General features: G+C 40.0%; 2 protein-coding genes and 1 long non-coding RNA gene across 4 annotated transcripts in view; all 3 read right to left on the reverse strand.

The window, feature by feature from the left end:
- Positions 1–13108, reverse strand: part of LOC113113544 (uncharacterized) — a 32465-nt gene extending 19357 nt beyond the window's left edge. Inside the window, exons 1-2 of the mRNA XM_026279803.1 lie at positions 13022–13108; positions 11952–12068 (exon numbers count right to left, since the gene is read on the reverse strand). The gene's annotated coding sequence lies outside the window, so the exon portion shown is untranslated. The remainder of the gene's footprint in view (positions 1–11951; positions 12069–13021) is intronic.
- Positions 13019–21743, reverse strand: LOC113113555 (SLAM family member 9-like). Its single transcript, XM_026279814.1, has 5 exons — positions 20266–21743; positions 19087–19389; positions 15607–15870; positions 15376–15507; positions 13019–13084 (listed from the first exon to the last, which is right to left on the reverse strand). Exons 1-5 carry the CDS (start codon positions 20321–20323, stop codon positions 13080–13082), a joined length of 762 nt encoding a protein of 253 aa, XP_026135599.1. The 5' UTR covers positions 20324–21743; the 3' UTR covers positions 13019–13079.
- A 150-nt stretch (positions 21744–21893) lies between these two features.
- On the reverse strand, positions 21894–23853 carry LOC113110417 (uncharacterized). Of its 2 annotated transcripts, none has more exons than XR_003293127.1 (3): positions 23707–23853; positions 23092–23207; positions 21894–22487 (listed from the first exon to the last, which is right to left on the reverse strand). It is a non-coding gene; the product is annotated as an uncharacterized LOC113110417 (long non-coding RNA). The 2 variants fall into 2 exon arrangements; XR_003293126.1 differs by having other exon boundaries at positions 23061–23207.
- Between the last annotated feature and the right edge of the window lie 552 nt (positions 23854–24405).

The following is a 24405-nucleotide window of genomic DNA, read 5'->3' on the forward strand; positions in this document are numbered from 1 at the left end:
TAGCCAGCCTGCGCGGACACCCTCATCCCATCAGAGCTCATATTTGGATTCTCGTTTCTCTGAGGAAATCAGAGCTATTCAAGAGGAGAATACTAAACTGCTCCAAACACAACAGGCCTTTCAAACGGGCTGAAAGAGCTACTGGAGGTAGCCCGCTCACTGAGAGCAGACCTGGCCCAAGTTAATAGCCCAACCTCAAACTATAGTAATCCCACATCTCCACAAGCTGACGCTGTAGCCTCAAGGAGTTTCGCTGTTGCAGCACACTCAAAGGAAATGGAGGAGGAGGACTGGCCTGATCCTCCACCCTGGCCTGAACCTGATGAGAACGTGTCAAGAGGGATGTGCAATCTCAGGGTTGAGGAGCAAGGGCTAGACGATAGACATCACAACCTTTCCCCTGAAGCTAGAGTATGTAGGCCTTGTAAGCCTCCACTGCCTCCACAGTATCCCGCTCCTACTTCTGATAAAGGGATATCACCATACCTCTCTACCCGACCCTCTCAGTTGCTCACACACCCTGCCCCAGCTCATGCACCTGTGATGCAATCAGCGCCTGCCCAAACCTACCATCCTTTAGCAGCCACTGGAGCAGTACATGGCATGCCACCAACTAATCAGTTTATGCTGTCGCCGGGGAATGAACAAGTGTATCGAGGGCCCCAACCCACAATCCCAAAGTTCATTCATCCGGATCCCAGTAAATTTGCACGGCTTCGCATAGCTCTAGAAAACCTACTCCCATCTAATGCTACAGAACTCTTCAAGTATCAAATACTTGTGGATCATTTAAAGCTGGAGGAAGCTAAGCTTATAGCTCACGCTTATCTAAATTCGCCAACCCCCTATAGTGACACTATGTCAGCCCTCCATGACAAATTTGGTCATCCTCATCAACTCGCCTTAAAGAAGATAGCAAGTGTTCTAGAAACCCCCGAAGTAAGGCGTGGTGATACTATGGCATTCCAGAAATTCTCTCTTCAGATACAATCTTTAGTGGGCTTATTGCGGATTTTGGGTCCTGAAGGGGAAATTGAACTCAACTGTGGCTCACATGTTGCTCGTCTGCTGAGTAAGCTCCCTCCGGAGCAGCGAGCTGATTTCCGTCGACATCAGTTCAAGCAGTTAGGGGCGACCCACACTCTACATGATTTGGCAGAATGGCTCCGCTATGAATCATGGTGTCAGGGCTTCGACAGTCAGGCTACTGGACGCAGCATAAAGGAAAGGCAGAATGTGAAGACTGATGGTCGTCCTGGAAGACAAACAGTGACCGTCCTACATGGAGCTGGTGAGTCAAGAGAGACAGCATCTTTGTACCACAAAGAGAGTTCAACCAGCAGAGGGGCAAAGAGTAAAGCTTACTGTGCCTACTATGAGAGTACTGAGCATTATCTTAGTCAATGCAGTGTGGTCACAAAACTCTCCAAAGACCAGCTTAGAGAGTGGATACGGGTTAACAAGCGGTGCTGGCACTGTGCACGAACTCACCAAGCTGCTCAGTGCACATTGAAGAAACCTTGCAACATCTGTCAGGGAAAACACCTACTGGCTCTTCACGAGATAAATACAAGAGCAGAGAGGGACAATAAAGATGTAGCTATTAAAGAAGAGAGCTGCTTAACCAGCTCTGCGGCTGACTCGCTCTACCTGGACAGACCTGGAGCCGGGAATCGAGTCATGTTAAAGGTCGTCCCTGTGCTTGTACATTATGAGGACCGAACACTTGATACCTTTGCGATCCTCGATGATGGGTCAGAGAGGACCATGTTGTTGCCAGCAGCGGCTAAGTTTCTTGGCATAAAGGGCACTCCTGAAGCGCTTCCTTTGCGTACAGTCCGACAGGACATCCAGATCCTCCATGGCCACACGGTGTCTTTCCGTGTCTCACCAGCCGCAAACCCTCACACCAGCTATAAGATCAATGGTGCCTTCACGGCTGGGCGCCTCAGCCTAGCACAGCACACTTACCCCATTGACTGTCTGAAGAGGAAATACAAATACCTAAGTGGCATTCCCCTACCTGTCTTAAGAGATGCTCAGCCTGCACTCCTTTTAGGCTCCGACAACCCTCAGCCGATAACACCTGTCGAACCAGTCAGGCTTGGTCCACCAGGTGGCCCAGCCGCAGTCCGTACCAGGCTCGGGTGGACTCTTCAAGGCCCTACCCCATTCAGGGGGCGGCCAATCCAACCTGCACAGTGTCTGTTTACTTCATCTGCGCCACCAATGGATGAGCTTTACAAGCTCTGGCAAGTAGACACTCTACCTTACCGACATGAAAGAGAGGTGACTCGGTCGAAGCTGGATCAGCAGGCTGTAGCATTGCTTGAAGCCAAGACGGTCCGTACTAATGTAGATGGAATTCTAAGGTATGCCACACCATTGCTGCGCCATCCAAGCATGCCACCTTTGCACTCACCAAAGGAGTCAGTTATGCCCATGTTACGAAGTACTGAGAGGCGACTCTTAAAGGACCCTAAACTAGCACATGCGTACAAGATGGAAATGCAGAAGCTCATAGAAACAGGTGCTGTGAGGGAAGTCACTGAGGAGACCTCTACCAAAGAAGGATGGTACATCTCACATCATCTCGTCAGCCACAACGGAAAGAACCGCCTGGTCTTTACCTGCTCTCACCAGTACCTTGGGCAAACCCTGAACCAGTACCTGCTACCTGGCCCTACCCTTGGTGCCCCCTTGCTGGGAGTCTTATTGAGATTTCGTGAACATCCCATAGCTGTTAGTGGAGACATCAAGGGGATGTTTCATCAAGTCCGCCTCATCCCTGAAGATCGCCACCTTCTAAGGTTCCTGTGGCGGGACCTGAAGGTAGAAGAACCCCCAAGAACATTTGAGTGGCAAGTTTCAGCACAACCTGTAGCCCGTGCTGTGCGACATACGCCCTGCAGCGCCATGTTGTTGACCACTGCCAGCCGGACGATGACCTGAGATTCTCGGTTGAGAACTGCCTTTACGTAGACAACTGCCTGCAGAGCGTGAGTATGCCGGGTGAAGCTAAACTGCTGGTGGATCGCCTCAGGGATCTTCTGATTTCTGCAGGTTTTGAGTTGCGTCAATGGGCTTGCAATAGTCCAGATGTCCTGAGTCATTTGCCTCAAGAGGCCAGATCTGAAAGCCTGGACCTGTGGCTGGCACAGGATAAGTCCAATTCTCTGGAGTCAACACTCGGTCTCAGCTGGAATTGGGCAACCGACTCATTGGGCTACAAACATAGGCCTGTGTCCTACGAGGTACCAACTCTGAGGAACATTTACAGAGTTCTAGCTACTCAATATGATCCCTTGGGATACATGTTACCTTTCTCCACCCGAGCGAAGCTCATCATCAGGCAGCTGTGGGATAAGAAGCGAGGTTGGGATGACTCTAACTTACCCGCCGAACTCCTGCAAGCCTGGTCCAGCTGGGAGGCTGAACTGGAGTCCTTACCTCTCCTCACATTTCCACGTGCATATGTTCCAGCGGACGCCAACCTTGAGGGTGCTACCCGTGAGGTGCACATCTTCGCAGATGCGTCTGAGCAGGCTTATGGAGCTGTAGCCTACATGAGAACTAAGGACAGGGAAGGCCAGATCCACCTGTCTTTCATCCTTGCTCGTTCACGAGTAGCTCCAAGATGCCTGCATTCTATCCCACGCCTGGAGCTTTGTGGAGCTCTGGTTGCAGCACAGCTGGCTCATGTCCTTGAGAGGGAACTAAGCTTGACAGTGGCTCGAACTGTGTTGTGGTCAGACTCCACTACAGTCCTAACCTGGCTACACTCCCAGTCTTGCCGATACAAGGTCTTCGTAGGCGCCAGAATAGCTGAGATACAGGAGTTAACAGAAAAGTGCACTTGGCGCTATGTGGACTCAGCGAATAATCCTGCTGATGATCTGACGAGAGGGAAGACCCTGGAGGCCCTAATAGATCCCAACCGATGGTCTCAAGGACCTCACTTCCTTCTCCAGAACCCAGCCACCTGGCCAGAAAGACCCAGCACTGAGCCATTTGAGGACAATGTGGAACTCCGGAAGACCACCTTCTGTGGAGTAACGATTACCTCACCAATATCAATCAGCAGGGATGACAAGGTGTACCAAACCTGGCAGGAGCTCATAGATGCCACTGCTCTAGAAATCCTAGGACCAAACCCTTCAAGTTCACCACCTAATGCTGAAGAGTACCGACAGGCAGAGATGATTGTTCTCCAGCGAGCCCAACAACAGTCATTTCCAGAGGACTACAAACTCCTTGCAGCCGGGAAACCTGTCTCACCTGGGAGTCGATTACTCACCTTGGCTCCAGAGTTAGATAAATCCACAGACCTCATACGAGTAGGAGGTCGGTTACGACGTTTGGAAGGTCAAGATGACTTGACATTGCACCCTGTAGTTCTGGATGCCTCACACCCAGTTACACGCTTGCTTATCCAAAGATTTGATAGCGACCTGCTCCATCCTGGTCCGGAGCGGGTCTTAGCAGAGATGCGGCGGTCGTTCTGGATAATCCATGGAAGGGAGGCAATTCGCAGACATCAGCGTTCTTGTGCCGAATGTCAGCGCTGGAGAGCTCAGCCTTCCATTCCACGAATGGTGGACCTTCCCGTTGCTCGTCTCCGATTACACAAACCCGCCTTCCATTCCACTGGCGTGGATTGTTTCGGACCCATGTTTGTGAAGATGGGCAGATGCCAAGAGAAATGCTGGGGGATAATATTTAAGTGTTTAACAACCAGGGCGGTACACTTGGATCTCCTCAGAAATATGGATGCGGATGCTTACTTGATGGCCCTAAGACGGTTCATCGCCAGAAGGGGGACACCTGCAGAGTTGTTGTCAGACCAGGGGACCAACTTCAGAGGAGGAGAACGGGAACTTAGAGAGGCTTTTGCCAGTATGGAGCCAACCTTGCGGAAACGACTCGCGTGTCAGAGGATTAAGTTTCAGTTTAACCCCCCAGCAGCTCCACACTTTGGAGGAGTGTGGGAGAGAGAGGTCCGCTCCGTCAAGTCTGCACTTTACACTTGTGTGGGGGCACAACCTGTTCATGAAGCTTTCCTTCTCACTGTTCTCCTGGAAGTTGAGGCAATCCTCAACTCTAAACCATTGGGTTATGTATCTGCTGACATCGCGGATATCGACCCTGTGACGCCCAATAGTCTGCTTATGGGGCGGCCCGATGGATCTCTACCCCAAGTGGTCTATCCTGAGACGGAGCTCCTGAGTCGCAGACGCTGGAGGCATTCACAAGTTCTTGCTGACCAATTCTGGTCCAGATTCATCAGAGAATATCTCCCTGGGCTGCAGACCAGACAGAAATGGCACTCCGCTTCTCCTGAACTACTGGATGAGGCTGTTGTCATGCTGGTGGACCCGCAGCTACCTCGAGCCCTGTGGCCCATAGGACATGTAACCAAGGTCCACCGCAGCGATGATGGATGCATTAGATCCGCTGATGTGGACATCAGAGGACATGTGTACACACGACCGGTAGCTCGGTTGGTGATGTTGCCAGCTCTCCCGTCGGGGGAGGATGATGCCTTGGTGAGCCCCCCTCAGCCTGACTGATGAGCCTTTAATGGAAGCAAATGTGCTTGCACATTTGGGGGGCGGCTGTATAAAAGGCTCTGACGTTTCTGGGTGCCTGCCGCTTTAAGACTCTTCTTCGGGGATTATGAGGAGGATGTGTGTAGTTAGTGTGGTTATAGTGAGTTCGGGAAAGTGTTCAAGTTAAGCAGCATAGTTCAGCCTACATGCCTGTGTTGTGTAGTTTCCTTTATCTGTTCTGAACGATCCAGCTTCCAATATTTATGTGTTAAGTTCATGACAAAAAACTATAATGGCAATGCTGGATATCGGAATGTTCTGATGAATACTGCTGGATCTCAATACAGTTAATTGAAGAAATTACATCTCCTCGTCTTCATTCCTGTGTCCTGATCGATACACCATCCTGTTTACTGGCTAAAACCCTTGACGAACTAGCCCTGCTAGAATACCTCAGTAACACAAATGCTTGGCTAACTCTTTGGCTCATACGCGTCACATTCGCCATCGTACAGGGTCATAGTACGGGTGTTCGAATCCTCCAAAATGCTGAAAATTAATGCAGTGTTTTCAGGGTTAATTGTATAAGCGCTTGGATTTAATTATTGCCTGGAAATGCGCATATTTGAGTTAATATTTGCTCTTATGGGTAACCATGGTTCATTTTATAAGCAGCTCCGCTCAAGTCTGCGCCTGTGGCTGTGGAGTGCTCTATTACGCAAAAATAAATAAATAAATAAATATTCCCTGCTCAGTTAAACTACATTCTAAGACTGCAATGCATACAATCATATGCAGGGTTCCCCAGCATCAGGTTAAGGCATTATTGCCATTTTATAATCACACACGGTGTTGAATGCTACAGTCGTGTCAGATCATGTCACTGGACTGACTCTTTCGAACATCGTCATCACAACAGCGGAATAATGTAAACAAGAATTAATTTGTGGCTAGTCCGCGAAATGCAGTGGAATCGTCAGACATCAATCAGGGAAATGTTGCAATTAAATCCCGAATGGATTAACCATCTGTTATGCTACAAAAATCACATGGAAGGATGTATGAGCATGATGTGTCATTCTCCCACAAACATTAATCGTTATTGGGACAAAATCTAAGGATATGATTATTGTAAGGACATCTATACAAACCGTTGTACCGGGCTAAGTGCGCCACCTGTTGGCAATTTGATGATTTGTCTAGAACTATGGAATTGCTTATGCACCTTAAAATCCAAACGTTTTACAAGTAAGGGTGTCCGTTGGGTATCTGTGCATGTGCTTAACTAAGGTAAGAGTATTTATGCAGCGCAAAAAAAAAAAAAAAAAAAAGGGGTAATTTACCCAGTCTGAAGTGCTGGAAAATTAAATGTCTTGGAAGTGCTTGGATTTACTCAAGGCCGTAAGAACCCTGGTGTACCTCTTGGAACAACATAGGGCGACAATGACTAACCATCCTCTGAAACCATCGGGAATCATTAGTGAGAATTACTGGCTGCATCCGATCTTGAGCAGCTGACTCAAAGTGCATCAGGTGTGTTCGACAAACCAGCACCATGCAAACCAATCACAAATCTGACTGAAGCAGTGCATACCGGGTAGAATATTGTCTGACTAAGACTGCGCCGACGCACATGACCGTCACGTGTGCCATCAAGTATCGCGAGAGTGTTCGAGAGCAGCCGGCTGATTCAGCCTGCACTTCTCCAGAGTGAGAGCTGGAGCGCCTATGACAATACAGCTGTTCACGATTGGCCAGACTCACCACATGACTACGTTCACGTGTGTTTCGGGGTTTATTCAACATTTCAGTCCACAAAATGGCCGCAAATCTGCGTTTAGAAGGTAAGAGCGTTCATGTAGTCAGCTGTTGTATTGAGTCACGTCATCCAAAAAAAAAAAAAAAAAAAAAAAAATCAAATCAAGTGACCTTATTCTTGAAATATATGGCACCGTATTAAGTAATATTGAGTATCTGTGCTCACAAAATGTTCTGAAATGCCTGCGTATTTGACAATCTGGATTTTATTACTTCATATTGATAAGTATGTGATTATAGACATGTCTGTTTCTCCTCATGAACCGTTTTTGGACAGTCTTATGAAGCGGAGTAATGTTTTTAGCTGATCTACAGCTAAATATCGTTGGTTATAACCAGTGGATATTTTGTACTACATACATTCAATAATAATAAAATACTACACTGACCGCAAGGGAAAAAGGAGAATGAGGAGGAGGATGAGAAGAATGAGGAGGAGGAGGAGAAGAATGAGGAGAAGGATGAGAAGGAGATGAAGAATGAAGAGGAGGATGAGGAGGAGGATGAGAAGGAGATGAAGAATGAAGAGGAGGATGAGGAGGAGGAAATGAAGACTGAGGAGGATAATAAGGATAAGGAAGAGGTTGAGGAGATGGAAAATGAGGAGGATAATAAGGATGAGGAGGAGGATGAGAAGAAGGAAATAAGGAAGGAGAAGAATGAGGAGAAGAAGGAGATGGAGGATGAAAAGAATGAGGAAGCAAATTAGAAGTAATGGAAAATGAGAAGAATGAGGAAGGAATTGCTGCTTAGAGAAAACCCACACTGCTACGTAAAAAAAAAAAAAAAAAAAAAAAAAAAGAAATTAAAGGAAAAGGGGCTGCTGTTTTCTCCTGCTGGGAGATTACCCCTTGCCGCGATACCTGAGGGGGCCGATGTTATCCCTCAAGCGAGGGATGAACTCCCCCTCAGAAGAAAGGGACCTGCTGTTCTCTCCAGCTGGAGAGAGCACCCTTTGCTGCTTTGGCTGCAGGGGACTGCTGTTCATTCTACAGCAGAGAATGAACACCCCTGCTACTTAAATGGAGATTGAGAAGGCGAACTTGAATGAGAAGGACATGAGAAAGGAAATGAAAAAAAAAAAAATTATAAAGGAAAAGGGGCTGCTGTTTTCTCTCGAAGGAGATCACCCCTTGCCGCGATACCTGAGGGGGCCGCTGTTATCCCTCAAGCGAGGGACGAACTCCTCCTCAGAAGAAAGGGACCTGCTGTTCTCTCCAGCTGGAGAGAGCACCCTTTGCTGCTATGGCTGCAGGAGACTGCTGTTCATCCTTCAGCAGAGGATGAACACCCCTGCTACTTAAAATAAGAGGGGACTTGCTATTCTCTCCCTCGCTTTAGACATGAGAACACGCCTCTCCTACCATAGGCTGCTTAAGGACTTCTCCATAACATTATCTTTCTCTTTTGCAGGAAGGAAACGCTACTCTCCTACCACTCATACCAAGCTCAGGGACATGCTGCTCGTTTGTGGTTCTCCCGCTGGAGAAAATACCCTCGCTGCTATTACCAGCTACCTTAATTATAGAGAGGCCCGCTATTTTCTGCCTCATAAGAAGGGAGATACCCCTTCGCTAGCCAGTAGGTTACATTTAAGGATATCTCAATAACACTGTCTTTTCTCTTTGCAGGACTGGAACAAGGTTGGTTTTGGGGGTTCTTCTTCAGGCCGTAATACTCTCATTATGTTTTGGGGGTTAATGTTAAAGCTCTTGTATGTTCAATTATTCTGGGAGCAAGAACCCCCATAAGGAACCATACCGCCAAAGATAAATTGTGTTCAATAAACTCAAGTAAACTTGCCAAAGTGGTTCCTGTCTGAAATATGGTTATGTATGTTTTGAAGCAAGACTGCTGGTTTGAGCTGGTTTAAGCTGGTCATTTGCTGAGCTTGTTGCTAAGGACCAGCACCTGACCAGCTTAAATCAGCTAAAACCAGCAGCGATGCTTCAAAACATAACTAACCAGCATGCTGTTTTTTTTTCAACAGGGAGTTTACTGTACTTGAAATGTGGGATATACAGTCTAATACTGCTGTTTTGACTCAATGATTTAAACCTGTGTGTAATCTGTTCATTATTTGTTAACAAACTTAAATTCCACTGTTGTTAATGATTGGCAGGTCTTGAAAAAACAGTTTAATCAACCCGATCTCACAGCCATTTGTACATTTTTCACAAGGTGGCTTATTCGTACAAATTGTTGCCAAACCTTACATATTTTACAAATGACCTACACCTAGCCCCGCCCCTAAACCTAACCGTCACTGGGGTTTAGACAAATCGTATAAAATCTATACGATCTATACGAGGTTGTACAAATTCATACAAATAAGCCACCTTGTAAAAACGAGGATAGCGTTGGTTTAATTTAGATGGCTTCACATTGCACATGCATCATGACATCTACATGTAAGTTCTATTTCAATTTGGTCCCATCTCAGTTCTATTAAAACTTCACCTGAGGATGCTGAGCATATCCAGTGTTCAGAGCCAGACTTTGTTAAAAAAGTAATCTCAGGAATAGATATCTCCAAGACTAAAAGAGACCAAGACTTGGCTAATGAACTACTGTAAAGCGATTTCTGAGAAACAGAGATTGAAAATGTAAACTAACACACAGACAATATACTACTATTTTTCAGTAGTATATATATATATATATATATATATATATATATATATATATATATATATATATATATATATATATATATATATTTTTTTTTTTTCTTTACAAGCTTGAGCGCAGCCACCTTATATGTGAGAGGCTTCCGGTGTTATTTATTTTTATCTACAAAAAAGCTCATCATGCTGCTTTATATTCCAAATTGAATACTGTCATAATTAGAAACGCTGGTTTATAGTGCACATAGTTTTACAATTTACTTCACTTTCCTATTGTTGAACAATAACTGAAAATAGTTTAGGTTACTTAATGCAAAATAAGGCGAATTACTGGACATAAAAACATTCATTAAAGCCATATTCAAGCAGATAGACTACTGCTGTTTATTTAAAAATTGTGCTTGGCTTAATTAAATATAAAATGTTAAAAATACAATTCTGCTAAAAACAACCATGTTTTATGTTGATAAGTGTAAAACAATCAAGCCATAATTAGGGGGAAAAAAACTCCTTCTGAATAGTTAATTCCAATAATAGAAAAGCTCCCACTCAAAAGAACGACATCGCTTCGGAATGTAAGGTCACCTGAAGACACATTTATGTGATCCCAGACAGCAACATAGTGTTGGCCCAGATCCGGCCCACATCTGGCCCACATGGATTTCACCTGGGCCGAAACTGCTAGCTTGGTATTTATCTGAAATCAGCAATGATCCTACTCTTGACATAATATTGTAGCTGCTTCTTTTTGTTTTTGGCATTGTAACAGACACAGTGGTGTGCCAACTGCTACAAGGTGTTCAAGCAGTAGCGGCATCCCTGCTCTGGATGTACCAGCCCATGGAGGCTTGAAAAAAAGAATATGAAGTGACATGCTGATGAAGTCAAAAAGTTTGGCATTTATTCCAAAATGTGAAAAACTAAGATTTTCCAAAAGAATGCAAATTATATTTACAGTGTAAATCCAAAAGTATCAAAAGAAACAAAAATAGGAAAATAAAACACTGTTCAAAGTTTAAATGTGCAAACAAAGTTTTGGCTATGTAAATAATTTGACCCAAAAATCAAGCAAGCAACTTCACTGACTCACTCTATGAGCCCCTAACAAGACTGATTCTTCTTCTTCTTCTTTACATTTTTGTGGTGGTTTAACAAGACTGATAGAAACTCTTAAAAAGTATAAGCCCCTTGGACTAAACCATTAAGTAATTCATGGTAAAATACATTCAAGAAAGACAAAACAAATAAATAGCTATTTAACTGTAACAAATGCATAACTATTAGAACCAAAAAATATACAAAAATATACAACCAATTCAAACTAAATTAATTATTACTATTTACCCAAGCATCGAACAAACACTAATCTCCCCGTCCGGCATGAGACCGTGCTTGTTGACAGTATAGTGTCCCCATCACTACACTGGGGTGCTAGGAACCACACAGACCACAGGGTGAGCACCCCCTGCTGGCCTCACTAGCACCTCTTCCAGCAGCAACCTAGTTTTCACAGGAGGTCTCCCATCCAGGTACTGACCAGGCTCAGCCCTGCTTAGCTTCAGTGGGAAACCAGTCTTGGGCTCCAGGGTGATTTGGCTGCCTGCTATGGATGGACCTACTGATGGATCTACAGTCATGTTCATAGTACAAAATAGTACAATTTGAGTCCCTTCTCAATAATCTTTACCGCAGAATGCTGAGCATATTATTGAGAGCCAGAGTTTTTATACTCCAGTTATTTCCCTGTTGTTCTGTGTGGAAAATCAAACTTGGGGTATAATTCAGAAAAGCATACTAGTACTGTATACTGTTCTCATTATTTCTACCATTTAAAATTACTAAGAGTGGGATGCCATTGTGACATCAAGCCTTGTGACAGTTTCGCCATGTTTTATTTTAAGTGCCACAGTTTTATTTTAAGAGTCATCAGTGGGTGTTTTTTGTTTGGTTTGCACACCTCTGAATAAATTGTCTGGTCTGTTTCATAGGTGATTTTGTTATTTTCCTGTTGTCCTATGCTGTAGGCTGTGTTGAGTAGATTATCTCCAGTTTCCTTTTGTGTTTGGACTTGAACCTAATGGAATATAAATATTGTATATTTAAAATGCATTCCTGAACAATTGTGTCTAGCCGTACAAGTACTAAACTAAACAATTTAATAAAACATTCAGGTACAGTATATGCAACAATCTATTACAACAATATATGCAACAAGCATTTTATAAAATCATCGCATACTTCTCTCTCACGAGTCAAACACATATGTTCTTCGTACACAAGGTCTCTTGAAGACAAAAACGAGAATGATGCATTCTACAGGTACCCTTTTATATAACCATTCAGTGTCCATAAGCTCATCAGTCAGCTAGGAAAAATATCTAGAAATAGGAGCATTTTGCTAAATTTATCCACTATACTGCATATTCATAGTTTATATAACTTGTTAGGCTACATGATAAGAAAGAATGCAGGGAGCTAATGGTAAAATTCAACCCCTTTTATATAATTGCATGTTATGAAGAAAAACACTGGATGTGTGCATGCACACGACAGCATTTATAGGATGCATTGAGGATGAGCCCAAACTACACTCAAATGATGGCCAAATAATGCTGAAATAATTATGGTCTGTGACATAGGAATAGATTATGTATAGTAAATAATTCTTTGTCACCATATAGTTTTCAAGTTGGAAAAGACAATTTAAGTAAACCTTAGTTCCCAGGACATCTAAAAAAAATTTTTTAAATGCAGATAAAACAAGAAAAGATGAGACATAAACATGACAGTATTAGTAAATTGCTAAAATGTAAAAACTCCTGAGCTCCGTATCTTAAAGGCCACTGGTAGACGGCTTAAGCGTTACTACAGGAAAACTGGCCTGACTGTTCACCATTTGGCATTCACAGAACATATCAAGAATTATAAATCGACCCTGAATTTGCCTCGTTCCAGTTTTGTATCTGCTACAATTAATAAATAAAGCAACAGGCCAAAAGCATTATTCAACACAATAAATAAACTTACCAAACCTCCATCTCATGTTGCTGTAGCTTCTGATGAACTTTGCACTTCATTCTGGCTCTCATGCTAGAAAAGACAGATGCCGTAAACCAGTGCCTCTTAATGATGCCACTAACATTAGTTATCTGCCGAATCAACCTGGTCAATCCCTGCCTCTTTTTTCTCTGTCTACTCCTCCTTCTGTTTCTGAGTTAATCTTGAAATCCAACCCTTCATCTTGTCATCTTGATCCTGGTCCTACTACTCTACTGAAACGTTGCCATTCAGTTATTTCTGCACCTATCTCTCACTTCATCAACGCATCTCTACCTCTGCTTCATTTCCTCTGTCACTCAAAACTGCAGATGTTACCCCTGTTCTCAAGAAACCCAACCTTGATCTCTCAGTTTTATCTAATTATCGTCCCATTTCAAATCTCCCCTTCATAGCTAAATTACTGGAAAGTACTGTTGCCTCCCAGCTTCAGTCTTTTCTAGTTGAAAATAATCTCTTTGATCCTTTTCAATCTGGTTTTCGCCCTTTGTATAGTACTGAAACTGCACTATTTAAGGTACTGAATGATCTGCTTCTCTCTGGTGATTCTGTTTCTCTGTCTATGCTTTTGCTGCTCGACCTCAGCTCTGCCTTCGATACCGTCTCCCATCAACTACTCATTTTGCGCCTTTCGGATGTGGGTATTTCTGGTGCTGCTCTTTCCTGGTTCTCCTCCTATGTCTCTGACAGACTGTTCTACATTTCACTTCAAAATTTTCGCTCACCCACTGTCCCCCTGAAGCAAGGTGTCCCTCAGGGATCCGTTCTTGGGCCATTATTATTTACAATCTATATAATACCTCTTGGTCAGATTCTCTGCCATCATGATTTTAATTATCATTTTTACGCTGACGACATTCAATTATATACTACCTGTCAACTTTATCTTTCACAACTGACAAAATCTCTGCTTGTGTACATGAAATAAAAGATTGGCTTCATTCAAATTTTCTAAAATTTAACATGGACAAAACTGAGATTATTTTCACTGGACCTTCATCACTCACTGATAAAATTCCTACCAACTTCACCTGTGAGATCGCTGGCTCTCTTATCAAACCATCTAGTACTGTTAAAAATCTTGGTGTAATTTTTGATTCCTCTCTATCTTTCCACTCTCACATTAATTCCATCACTAAATTGGCATTCTTTCAAATATGTCATATTGCTCAGCTCTGTCCCTTTATCAGTATCTCAGATGCTGAAACTGTCATCCATACATTTGTCACCTCACGTCTTGATTACTGCAATGCACTTTTCATTGGCCTATCAGCTAGCTCCATTTCCAACTTACAATACATTCAAAACTCTGCTTCCAGACTACTCACCCACACCAAGCGTTCTGCACATATTTCCCCAATTCTGCATGATCTTCACTGGCTTCCTGTGGCTTACTGTATTAAATTCAAAATTCTCCTTCTCACTTTTAAGTCTCTGCACGGCCTTGCTCCCCCCCCACCTCTGTAATCTGCTACTCCCCTTCACCCCTACTCGATCTTTACGATCCGCTGATTCCAGCCTTCTCGTTGTCCCTCGGCATCGCCTTGCTTTAATGGGGGGCAGATCATTCAGTGTTGTTGCACCCAAAATGTGGAACTCTCTCCCCAGATCACTCCGTTCTGTTAACACTATCTCTGAATTCAAATCCATGCTCAAAACACACCTATTTTCTGAATGTTATAGATCTTTTTTTTTTTCTCTCTCTATGCTGGTTGCTGCCCCATCTACCCAATTTCTCACTTACTGTACTTGCACTCTCAATTGCCTACTGTTGTTCTGTCTGCTCTTTTTGTCAATTGCCTTTATTGTTGTTTGTTTATTGTAAAGTGTCCTTGAGCTCTGGAAAGGCGCTATATAAATAAAACTTATTATTATTATTATTATTATTCAAATGTTAAAAAACAAACACCCCTCCTCCCACTATGGATGCATAAAGGGCTCATATTTCAAATTAAAGACATGGATTGTTTTTTTTTTTTACATAAATAATTACTGGAAACAAAGTAGACAAGTAATACAAGAATTTACCTTGCAGTATTTTGTAAAACAATAGTTTCCTGTAAAATAAAATTAGTATTGTCATTATCTTGTCATTAACTTTCTATCTAATTAGAAAGAAATTAGCAAATAGAAATTTTAATCAGAAAAATCACAATTAAAATTAATATTAGTATTAATACTGACTAAAAGAGAAGAAATGGCATAAATCTATTTACCATTCATTTTATTTACTTTACAAAACAGTAAAGTACTTAATTGATCAAATTTCTGAACAGAGATCAGTTTTTCATAGAGAATGAGAATGTGAGGCAACATGGACATACCTTTTTTTTTATGCCTGCGGTACAGAAAGACTGAAGTACATATTATTATCAGAATGATCACTGGCACTGCCACCGAAGTAACTACTGGCCCAAGGAGAGATGAAGCAGTCTGGACATTCTTTGAGTTGTTCTCTGGAAAATGAGACGTATATCATTAAGAATTACAGTTGACAGCTCAGGTCTTCTCAGTTCACTAGACTAGATTTTGTAAAAGTGTGTTTGGTCAAATACTTTTATTATCGCCACAGAGCTGTGTGATGATTATTCTGTCTTCTTTCCAGCTGACAGGGTTTCTGTGGTTACAGATGATGAATTTCTCACTGCAGTCCAGGATGAGAGTGTTGTTCTGTGATGTCACTTCCTCTCGTAAGCAGCTGTTGTTCTGATAGCTAGAGTCAATCTTGAGCTCATGAGCTGTGCATGTGAAGTTCAGAGTACAGGAGTCACTGCTGGAACGGTTTGAGTTCACAGTCAGGACAGGAGCCTCCACAGCGTCTGAAACACACATTTGAGAAAAAAAAAAACATTTTGTTTGAAATGGGTTGATAATACATCCTAAAACTGTTGTAAGATGCCATTTTAATAGCTGTTTACAGAATGTGCATCATAACTGCATGTGCATGTCTGACAGTGCACTCAAACATTATAGTTTGTGGAATGGCAGATAGTGCTGGATGGTTTGATCAAAAATCAGTATCAAGTTTTTTTAATGTTTTTTTTTTTTTTAGGATTCTTGCGGTTTCACAGTTTATCACTTTTTGTTCCCTGACTGTGCCTTTATGATTAAGAACACATGAAACAGTTCTTAACAAACCCAAACAAATATGCTACATAGTATGAGCAGTAGGCTACCTCACCCTACCTAGTAAGTGATATAAGCGGCTGCATGGGGCTCACGTGGCCACCAGGGGGCCGTGTAAGGATTTCAGACAGCAATCACGGGAGTAAAGCTGCAGTCAAAATGACACTTTTCATTCCATTGACTTCCATTCATACTTATGCAAATGCATCAGACTGGACACAAGCCCATGGGACAAGTATTCACATTTCGCTGCATTCTAAAGTTCAAACTTGGTGAACTCTGGCCTGTGAATTCGCATCACATGATGGTGGCACTAAGATGAAGAAATAACTGTTTTCTTAGTTATTTTTAATTATAAATGTTTTATTTCAATGATCCATTTGTGGAAAAATTTTCAAATAGGAGATCAAACATTTTAAAAACTCAAAGCCTGCAAATACAATTCTGAAGAGACTCATGAAATCATACAAAAGACAAGTCAGTTGAGTTTGTTGCAAAATTTATTACAGTGCTTGAGTATTGTCTGTTATTGCATATTATAATTCATACTCATAAAGCAGAACGGAGATGGTATTAGTTAAAACATTCCAATTGCACCTGCAGCCTTTTTTTTCCAGGCATGTGTTTCATCACTGAAGATTTCTTAAAATAATGTTCAAATTTTGTCTAGCCTCATTCTTATGAACCCTATCTTGTGTCTGATCTCAGATTTTTCGATGTTGCTTAAATCTGTTTCAACGTGCGTACTTACATTTGATTATTTTTTTCATTTTAATCTGGCCTGTTATGCCAGCCCAGAAAATTAAAGAATAATAATAATGATAAAAAAAAAAAAATAATAGAGGTTGATAAGCAGTTAGCAGTGAGTTTAGAGGTAAGTTTGACATCAAGTCGAAAAAGTCATCCGCAATACTTTGTTTGCCACTCCAGCCGCGAGATCCGAAACGCAGGTGAGAGGCACTTAATTCTCTAAGAGAATCAGGCAGGCATTCTCAACGCAATCACATCTCAAAGCATGGCTATCTCTCTTTTAAGAGCCATACATGCTCTGTTCAGACATTTAATTCCCTCAAGAATCAGACAAGAACAGAAACCGCATTAATCTTGTTCAGCTCCCCAGAGAGGTGAACATGCTCATCCAAACGCTGGCTGCAACAGTGAGCGCATACTTCTCTCTCACGAGTCAAACACATATGTGCTTCGTACACAAGGTCTCTTGAAGACAAAAAAGAGAATGATGCATTCTACAGGTACCCTTTTATATAACCATTCAGTGTCCATAAGCTCATCAGTCAGCTAGGAAAAATATCTAGAAATAGGAGCATTTTGCTAAATTTATCCACTATATTGCATATTCATAGTTTTGTATAACTATAACTGGCTTGTTATGCCAGCCCAGAAAATTAAATAATAATAATAATAATAATTATTATTATTATTATTATGTTCACTACTTTAATTCTCATAACCAGGTTTTTAACCATGGTTTTTGCTTTAAGCATTAATCTCACTGAATTTCTATTAATTTATCTTAAACAATCGTTAGTTTGCTTAAACCGGTTGTTGACATGACATGGCATTTTCAGTGTTACACAACATAACAAAATGTAAATAATATTGTCATTTAAAATTTCTTTGTCTTACATGGACCCATTGTTATAAAAACTGCTTTGTTAATAGATTGATTATTATTGTTATTATTATTAATTTAAATTTTTGAGCCAAATCTCAAAATTACCCTGGTTTGACTGTCTCAATGGTCTTCAGTAAATTAAAGCTTTTATAAATTAAAAATAAAAGCAAACAATTGTTAATAAATACCTCAGGCATAATTTTACAAGTGTCTTTTTCAGTAATTGGCATTAATTTGTATTTCTAAAAGCATATGAACTTAATACATTATGTCACTAAAAACTTTTCGGCATGATGTGCCATTTAAATTTTTCTGGCTAACCACTGTAACCCCCCTACTCCCCCCCCCCCCACACACACACACACACATACGCATTTTTTAATGATAAGATTAAAAAAACAATTTGATGCAAATAGTTTCTGAATATTTTTTTATATAAATATTTATTTTAAACGTAAAAAAAAACGAATAACATACACAGTGTGCCATATGTTGGCACGCGTGCTGTAGGTTGCTGACCGCTGGTGTAGAATGTTTAAATTGTGATGGTTGGGTGACACTGTAGGTATGGGGGGCTCTTTTGAAAATCTGCTTAGAACCCCCAAAATGCTAGGACTGGCCCTGTCTGCATGAAACATAAATGGGCGCATATGGAACAGTGGCAACATAGCATTTCAGAAAGAGCTTTATTGCCAAGTATGTTTACACAGACAAGGAATTTGTCTTGGCGACAGGAGCTTCCAGTGCAGAAGTACAGACATAGTGCAGACATTGGAACTGCAAAGTAGAGATGAAATTTAACACTAATATAATAAAGACAGAAAATTTAATAATGCAGTATAATACAGATAACAGTTTCCTTGGTTACCGCAAGCTGCGCTGCACTACACTTTTAAATATTGCATTAATGTGCATTATATGGAGGCAAGATGAAAATTAAATAAAGTTTAAAGCTTTCTAAAGGGAATGAGTTACCTCATAGATTCATTCATATAAACCCCCAATTCAGTATTAAGGATTTTCTTCCAATATTTCATGCATCGTGACCAGTGATCTTGCTCTTGATCTTTTTATTCATACTGTGTGCGTAATTCAAACCTGCTTACCATTTGATCTGGTATATCACCCAGCACTAATGTCAGATAAACTGAATAAAATCACATTCACATTTTTTTTCAACATTTTCTTTGATAAAAACATTTCATTTAACTACCTGACCTGTACTATAACATTGCACAAAATAAAGGCCGAGCATACCAAGCAAAATCCCACTCACCTATAACAGATACTCTGTATGTAACAATATTCTTGTCTAATTTTCCACTTGTTCTTGCTGTGTAGAGTCCACTGTCTGTCTTCTGCGTGTTCTTCAGTGTCAGAGAGAAGTTTTTAGCATTGAAATCCACTCTGTCCTTGTAGGAAGGGTAAAGTTTAACTCCTTTAGTTTCACTTGTATATCTAACTATATTCTCAGATTTATCATTACTCCAGTATAAAATTTCAAACTGTTCTTGTGTCTGTATTTCCAGCTGAACAGAATCTCCCGTCTGAACGAACACAGAGATCTCAGCACTGAACCCTGAGGAGAGAGAAAGATACTTATTCTCTAGACCCGTTGTACACTTCTTTTCTGAAATGGAAATTTTCAAATATATATGTATATGTATATATATATATATATATATATATATATATATATATATATATATATATATATATATTAATGCAGTTAATTTAATGCAGTATTTATGAAAAATAAAAAATACCCCTGCATCACACTTAAATTATTAAATAAATAAAAAAATCTGCTGATTATAATTTTTGTTAGAAAATTTTAAAGTAGAGACCTCCATTAATAAACTGTTCACATTTTCAGTGGTCAAAAACCAAACCTGGCTCATTTTACAATCAGGTGCTACTTTTTCTTTCTTTAAAATGTTACATTTGACATTTTAATTAATTTATTTTTTTCTATTTTGATTGTCTTCCTTCAGAGAAAAAAATATTAACAAAATAAAAAATTTAAGCAATGAAAGTTTATCAAAATTTGGTTGATTAGCATTACTGATATGATTTACACGTTTGCCATACACATGATACACTGAGATACATCTCAGTAATCAGCTATGTTATAAATACATGATTTTATATGGTAATGATGAAGTTTGTGATTAGAACTCCCAAAAAGTTTAAGACCATCACACGCTTACACAAAACTCACCACACCTATGATTTATAAATTGTATTCTTTTCTATTTTTCTTGCCACAGAACTCAAAATAAAAAGTTGTGATAAAATCCTGTCTCATTAGAAAATAGACTAAATAGTTGTAAAGTGGTATACAGAATATTCCAGTAAATGCTCAGTGATATCTGAACCATGCCTTTGGCGGTCCTCATCATCAGAATAACCATTAATAATCCTTCAGTTTTATGATAAACAAATTTAGATTTACCTGTTTTGAAGGTCAGAAGAAAAATAAGTAATAAGAGTACTAAGTGATTTAGTAACATGATCCTAAATTAAAAAGATTAAAAACTTTAAAAGAAACAGAACTCAAAATGACAGAAGCTGCATTGACTCCCTAGTAGAAACGGAAGTTCAGTGTCACACTGATGAGAAAAAGAAAGAGAAAAAAAAACTTCCTGTTGAGCCTCAGAGGTTCTGAGTTTTAATCAGAAATAATACGAAAGAGCAATAAACATAAAAAGACAAAATAATGGAAACTTAAGTGTAGAAAACATCTCTCCATCTCATTATTAATGTATGGGTGTTTGCATGTATGGTGTCTGTTACTGTCACATTTTTAAACACTTTTTAAAGAGTTTGCAAACAACAATTTCACAGTTGTACCACATCCTTCCTTTCTCATGTCTACTCCGCTGGAAAAAAACACATCTGAATTCAGTGAAATATAGTTTCTGACACTTTACACTCTGCACATTTTGACACACACATCAAGATGCATAGAACAACAAGTTACAAAAATCAACAGAGCAAACTCTGCTATGTTGCTTGTAAACAGTGAGATGTCAAAATAATCAGTTTTATCTCAGCTCAGTCTGTGGAGGAAACATGAGCTTTAAAATAAGAACGAAACTTTCCGGTGTTCAGTCAGTTGTGAGACTTCCTACTATGTGAGTTTACTACTTTACTAATGAAACAAAGGCTGCTCAGAATGAATGAAGAATGAGTAATAGGAATATCCTCAAACTTATTTAGATGAAAAAAGAAACTTCTCTGGAAACAAAACACATATGTTATCACCATATACAGTATGTAAATATCTGCATACTGAAACCACACAAAATAAAACCATATCAAACCAGATGGTATCTACAAACAAAAGATGCTTTGTCTTTTCTCAGCTAACTTCCCTTTTTTTCTTTGCAATGACTTTTAATAAGTAGATGTTTTCATGGTTGGCTGTAAGTCAGTTAACCATGACCACAAGTGTAACAAAATTTTATTTTAGATTTTGACAGTATATTTACATTAAAGTCAGGCTACATTAATTTAGGTAAGGCAGATGTCTAGTGTCTCTGTGTGATTCAGCCTAAGGGTGGCGCTCTAATGCTGAAAAATTCAGAAGAGGAAAACATTGGCACTTCGATTCTCAGAATCAACTTCTTTCTTGTAGAAACAGAAACAAAACACTAACAACCCTAAACCATATATCAATAGGCAAAAGAGATGTAGAGATTCTTCTCTAGCTTGTAGTATATCTAGACATGAAAGATAAGACCAAAATCGAGCATCGCATTAGTTCAGTCAGGCCACGTTAGTCACGCTTGCATCAGCTGACAGTCAGCTCTTCCTGACTTGTACCTATCCAATCTTGACACCTATCACCTGCGGTCTACTTAAATTCCCATTCTTCAGCATCTCTTCCATCGCATCGCTGCTTGCAGTTAACTCCCTCTTCCAACCCCAACTCCACCAAACCTGTAATTCGATCTTTGTTCTTTCTTTACAGTCTCTTCATTGGAAGCAGTCTGTCACATTTTGTTTACAACTCATGTAATTGTGAATTGCAAATATATATGCTTATAATGGTTCTTTTCTGTACCCCAGGGGGGGTTTGTCTTGCTGCTTTCCCCGCTCTGTCCAAGCATGGCTTCATGGACAGGCATATGGAGTGTTGCCCAGAACATAACCATACACTAACTGTATGCAATTATAATTGTCATAAATATACTTGACGGAAGTGGTCCTGATTGAAATGTTGTTCCTGGTTGTGGGAGAAATACCCAAGTACATTGTTTTAAAGTTACATTCAAGATTCACAATTGGCGTCATCTGAGGTTGCCTGAGGGATGGCATAATTTCTTCTCAGGTTTTTTAGTTGTCATCTGTGTTTTACATTAAACATAAATAAGTTTTTAATGCAATTTTCTTATTCAGTTTCTTTTTATATGGATCTACAAATATTTGTACTATTGTGGATCCCGTACCTTCCCCATCTTTTATATTCTTATTGGAGTAATGTCTAACTTGAAGATATCAGAAAAAGTTTTTGTTATCTAAGTTGTATCTCTGAGAAATTTGTTGGAAGCTTTCTAGTATACTCATCTTCCAAAAGTTCAGGCACCAGCATTCCACTGCTGCACTGAAAGCTGGGGTCGGAGTTCTTATGAAGCTGTGGTAAACAAGAAAGGGAGTGAGATCACTTCAGTGCTGAAAAAGAGAGAGAGAGAATTTTTTTAAAACACTTTATTTTGCCTTCTTCAAATGGCAATTAAAACAGATATAAAATAATTTACATAATATAAAAAAACCACAAATTAAACAAAGTTTTCAGAAAAAGATAACATTTCTCCATTCACAGTGCACATTTAGGCTCCAAATCTCTTTAAAACCTTCAACATTATCCATTAATCTAGAATAATTAAATTATAAATGTATCCTAGCTCTTACTATACATAAAAAAACAAGAACATAAATATTATTTTGTTCTATTTTTCTTTTTCTTGTTGCATAAATTGTAAATTTAGCTTGTCCAAATAGAAAATTAAAAATTTTACAAACATTGTTCTTATTTTTCCCAATTATCACTCCAAAAATAAAACAAACATCATAGAACATTTCTCCAAACAAATTAAACAATTCTTAAAAAAAATAAAAAAAATAAAGGCAACAATTGTTTACACCTAAGAAAACAATGAAAAATAGTTTCTCTACAATTACAAAAAGGACAGGTATCAAAAATTTCAGAATTTATAATAGAAACAAAAGCATTTATCGCAATACCATGCAATATTCTCCACTGAATATCTCCAACCTTTTTGGTCAATGGTGGCTTATAAATTGCTTCCCATACTGGCATTATTTCATCTTTTACTTCCAGATATTTCCTCCATGGTGCGTCAATCCAATTTTTTTTTCTTTATTCAGCACCTTAACACAAAAGGAATAAATACTTTTCCCTCCTACAGAATAAAAAACAGTAAAACGAACATCATTTTTGAAAAGTCCTGATAAATCTTGAAAGTCCTCTTCATCCATTCTCGGTCTCACTCCCATACTCGGAAAGAGATCAGTAGACTCAGGCAATTCATATCTTTCCATCCAATTTTTTAAGTCTTAATTTCTCTTTTTTCATTAATAAGTCCTGAAAGCTTTTTAAAAACTGTCCAACTTTTCGAAAAGAATGAATACCAAGTCTTTCCGCCACAGCCTCCACATTATTCAAATTCAGACCTGCTAACATTGTCAGATGCTTTATTGTCACAACTGCAGCTTTAATAAAAGCATTATTCATACCCAGAAATTCATTTTTAAAAACCATTCGTGAACCATACACAATTGGTTCTTCTAATAACCAAAATAATGATTTTTTTTTGTAAACACTCCATGCTCTAAACACACTACAATAGAAATAAAACAATCCTCTTACATTCAAAAAAGTGGTATCCAGAAGAAAAAATGTCTCAAACCTAAATTTCCAACCTGTTTTAAAATTTGTCCAGCTAACACCTGCCATGGAGTTTCCAAAATCCCATTGTTACGACCCGTGAGGTCTGTGGGTGTGTGTTGTTTTCTGTCTCTATTCTTCTTCTTTCAATTTTTTTTGGCGGTTGGCAACTAACTTTAATAGTGCATTACTGCCACCTGCTGGACTGGGGTGTGGTACTGGATTCATGTCTCTATTCAGCAGGTGTTCCATATCTTGAGGTTGACTAGGTGAGAATCATGCAGCTGAAGCAGATCAGTGGCAATTAGTAAAGTTGTATAAATTGAGCCAGTGAAGCGCTCTTGGGGTGGTTGTTGTTCTTTTTCCCTATGCAGCTTGTGGCAGATTGTGTGGATTACTGTGTGGTTTATAGCGTGATCTGCTGGGTGTTGATCTTTTTCCCGTACCATCTGTTAAGGGACTCTGTGGAGGCAGCTGTCGGACCGAGGTTCCTGATTAGCTGGAAGTCGGTGTGGTGAGCGGTGGGCAAACTCCACGTGTGTTTCAGTAACCCAGTGAGAGCCGTGAAGACCGTATATTGTGTTGTATGGTTTTTATTGAGCTTCTGTTTTTGTAGATTACTTTATATAGTGCTTCAATACATGAACTTGACCTGTTGAGTTATCCTTGGTTTTTCCATCC

The sequence above is a fragment of the Carassius auratus genome, chromosome 2, assembly GCF_003368295.1.
Source record: "Carassius auratus strain Wakin chromosome 2, ASM336829v1, whole genome shotgun sequence".
Lineage (NCBI taxonomy): Eukaryota > Metazoa > Chordata > Actinopteri > Cypriniformes > Cyprinidae > Carassius > Carassius auratus.

What these genes read in the sequence shown, in the direction of transcription:
- LOC113113555 (XM_026279814.1), bottom strand. Translation starts at nt 20,323, where the DNA reads ATGTTACTAAATCACTTAGTACTCTTATTACTTATTTTTCTTCTGACC. An exon ending in TCTTCTGACCTTCAAAACAG is followed by an intron (nt 19,390 to 20,265) that starts GTAAATCTAAAT and finishes CTCTCTCCTCAG; the next exon opens with GGTTCAGTGCTGAGATCTCT. An exon ending in ATACAGAGTATCTGTTATAG is followed by an intron (nt 15,871 to 19,086) that starts GTGAGTGGGATT and finishes TGTGTGTTTCAG; the next exon opens with ACGCTGTGGAGGCTCCTGTC.